The sequence below is a fragment of the Triticum dicoccoides genome, chromosome 5B (genome assembly GCF_002162155.2).
Source record: "Triticum dicoccoides isolate Atlit2015 ecotype Zavitan chromosome 5B, WEW_v2.0, whole genome shotgun sequence".
In the NCBI taxonomy this organism is placed as follows: domain Eukaryota; kingdom Viridiplantae; phylum Streptophyta; class Magnoliopsida; order Poales; family Poaceae; genus Triticum; species Triticum dicoccoides.
In genome coordinates this window covers 58,154,299-58,157,990 of record NC_041389.1, presented here as the reverse complement: position 1 = coordinate 58,157,990, position 3,692 = coordinate 58,154,299, and the positions used below count along the sequence as shown (strand labels likewise).

Genomic DNA, 3,692 nt, shown 5'->3' with positions numbered 1-3,692 from the left:
CCCAGCTTGAAGAAAAATAAGTATATGTAGTGACTGACCACATTATGAAGGAAGTAGTTGTTCAATGAAGAAACAATCAACCATGTAATTGACATACTTTGATTAGAAACATAACATTCAAGCAACAACAAATTGAAGCACACACAGTGTTCGAACATACACAACACACACGCATGTTATACATACCAACTCTTTCACACGTAAACTGTAAGTAAGACTATCGAGGGTAGCTTGCGGACAACACAAACTCTTCTTGTTGACTATATTGCCTGCTCGTGTCCTCAAAGCTTGTCCATCTTATAGGTGATGTATACCTCATTGCCGAATAGCTCCCCTCATATGTTGCATCCCGAACCCGAAAATGCTCTTTGGGTCCTTGAAGTGCTCCTAGTGTCATCTCCACCGACATCATAGTTGGTCGCTCCTCTGCTCTTAGCTTTATGCACGACATAGCTAGAGAAGCTACCACTTCAACTTGGCTACCTCCCTCCTCAATTACTTGTGGATCTAGTATTTCTACCAATTTACCTTCTGCAAGTAGTTCAACAAATTGTGCAACTAGCCCATCACCGGTGGAGGATCTATATATAATTGGCATCTTCCTTGTAAGCAACTCAACGAGAATAACTCCAAAGCTATAAACATCACTTTTTTCTGTTAGACGGCCACAATAAACGTACAGAGGATCTAAATATCCCAATGTTCCCTGCACCACCGTTGTAATTGTTGTTTTATCTTTAGGAATGTACCTTGAAGCTCCAAAGTCAGACACCTTCGCTGTCAAAGCATCATCAAGAAGTATATTGGTGGACTTTATATCTATGTGTATTACAGGGACAGAAATACCCGAATGAAGGTAAGAAAGGGCCTTGCCAATTTCTGCTGCAATCCTTAATATGTCTCGCCAAGGTACCGATCTTAGTGGTTTCTTGTGAAGATAATCACATAGGGTTCCATTGGAAATGAACTCATAAGCCAACCAGGGGACTTCTGTCTCAAGACAACATCCAAAAAGCTTTACAATGTTCCTATGATTGATCTGTGAGAGTATGGAAACTTCATTTATAAACTCGTTAATCTCACTCTTGACCATAATATTTGACTTTTTGATTGCAACAACACGCAAGTCTGATAAAATTCCTTTGTATACGGTACCATGCCCTCCACCACAAGCTTACGAGTTGGGTGAAACTTGTTTGTGGCCTTTTCTAGCTCCCTTAGAGGGATGATCATCCTCTCTGCAATATCTGACCTATGAGATACTAATTTTTGCAACAATTGTCCATGATTTTGATTGAAGAACTTTTGTCTCAACTTTTGTTCCTTTTGATGCTTAAGCTTGCGGACTATTATGTTTGAGGCAAGAAATAAAATTAGAATAGTTGGGCCACTAGAAACTGATAAGCCAATGATTAAACCTGCAAAAAAATAGACCGATGGGCACGTAATTAGCGTATGCAGTGACATGACCCAATAGTAGTTGAAGGAACAGATATGAGGTTGGACTCAGGGTTTGAAGTCTTGTTAAGGGGAGAGGTATCACCCAATTGACCAATAATCTACTAACTATACCATGTTCAAATTTCAAAAATATCAAAATCTAGCCAAAACTATGTCTCAAATTGAAGTGACGCAACTAATAGGAGGGGTCAATATTTAACCCATGTAAGTCCGCTAACCAGCCACTAACCAAAATCGCAGGTGGTTCGCATGAGAAAGGACGTAGTTAATAGTATGTGTGGCTAGAGAGAGTGTTGGCTTCTATTTCAAAATTTTGAAATGCATTATCTGTTAGTAGTAATGTAAAAAAAATGTATGTTTCATGGCATATTTAATCGTACATATATTCTTATAAGTTTCTTCTTTTATGCATCTTTAAAAAAACTTTCTTATTGATTGTGTTCTTTGCTCGTCTATAAAATGGCGGTATTCCATTCTTATATAATTGTGGGTTGCAACTGATCTATTTAGGTATTGTCTCCACTTGAAATAATGAAGAAATCTGCATTGTATCAACTTAGTAGTAGCGCAGGTTTATAACCCTCCCTACTACTATGGCATGTCCCGGGAGGGGGGGGGGCACGGTAGAGACCGTTTAGTAGTAGCGAGGGTTAAAACCCCGCGCTACTACTATCAACTTAGTAGTAGTGAGGGTTAAAACCTGCGCTACTAGTAAGTAGCAGTAGCGAGGGGTATAAACCTGCGCTACTAGTAAGCATCTGTGTATAAGCTTTTCCCTAGTAGTGCATCCATATTACACTTGTATCACCATCTCTTCGCCGAACTAGTGCACCTATACAATTTACCATTGTATTGAGTGTGTTGGGGACACAAGAGACTCGTTGTTATTTGGTTGCAGGGTTGTTTGAGAGAGACCGTCTTCATCCCACGCCTCCCATCGATTGATAAACCTTAGGTCATCGACTTGAGGGAAATTTGCTACCGTCCTCCAAAACTCTGCGCTTGGAGGTCCAACGCGAGTCTACAAGAAGAAGGTTCTGTAATAGACATCACGCACCACCGCGTCCCTGACTACACGATGCTTACTTGCACCAATGGCACCACAACGGCTACGTCGACATCTTCATCCCTGACCCGACATCGACCACGGTGTCCCTCGCATGGCTACACTGGCCCAAACTCTCGGCTACCTCGACATCGACACAAAGGGCTATCGTCTTGCTTGAGCAACTCGTCGGTTTTCCTCTGTAGTCAACGCGTCCGTGGCGTGACACCGTCCATGACACTCCCGCTACGACTGCACGGGGGAGGAGGCGGGGGGGGGGGGGGGGATGTCGGCTTGCCGGCTTCTATTCTCTGAAGTCTGAAGATTGATCGTCCGCGACACTCCTGTTATTCGCAACGCTACTACTGCGACTATGCGGGAAGAAGTTAGAGATTGCACTGGATTAGATAGGAATTATTTTCATCTTATCTCTATGAGACATCTTGCTGTCCCATGTCTTGTATTTTGGAATATGCTCACCTACACTAATTCTATCCCTTTCTGATCCTTTTTCAGAAAGAAAGACTTGGATGGATCTAGTCGCTAATGTCAGCCACCTACTTCCTCTGTTTCAAAATATAGTGCTTCCTCTATTTCCGTGCTTCAAGTTTGACCATAAATTTAACCAATGAGACCCACTGCGGTAGGAACAAAAGTTATACCAGTGAATTCCTATTTAAAAGGAGTTTTCAATTATGTAATTTTTCCTTCCGCCGCAGTCGGTCTTGTTGGTTAAATTTATGGTCAAAATTGGACCTCAGAAACTCGGGCGCACTATATTTTGGAATGGAGGGAGTAGACCTCGATCCGATCGATCTACACATCAAAGTACGATCTAATTAGCTAGGGCATCTACAGCTTAGCTAGTTAAGGATAGTAGGCACATTGCACAGCTCCGTACGGCCGGACGAACGAACTAATGGCGACGCCGCACGCCGTGGTGGTGCCGCACCCGAGTTCCGGTAACATCAACCCGGCGCTCCAGCTGGCCAAGCTGCTGCACCACCATGGCGTCTACATCACCTTCGTCAACACCAAGCACAACCATCACGTCATGGAGGCCACGGAGGGCGCCGCCGCAGTGCGTGCCCACGAGGGGTTCCGGTTCGAGGCGATCCCGGACGGGCTGGTGGAAGCTGACCGGGACCACTGTTTTGGTAATCGAACGAAATTTTGCTATCTCACC

General features: G+C 43.6%; 1 protein-coding gene and 1 pseudogene across 1 annotated transcript in view; one reads left to right on the top strand and one right to left on the bottom strand.

Annotated features, from left to right (window-relative positions):
• Positions 1 to 217: 217 nt before the first annotated feature.
• On the bottom strand, positions 218 to 2,602 carry LOC119309047 (annotated as a pseudogene).
• Positions 2,603 to 3,425: 823 nt separating this feature from the next.
• LOC119305214 (7-deoxyloganetin glucosyltransferase-like) overlaps positions 3,426 to 3,692 on the top strand; it is a 38,069-nt gene continuing 37,802 nt past the window's right edge. The window contains exon 1 of the mRNA XM_037581795.1: positions 3,426 to 3,657. Coding sequence (XP_037437692.1) covers positions 3,426 to 3,657 — 232 coding nt within the window. The remainder of the gene's footprint in view (positions 3,658 to 3,692) is intronic.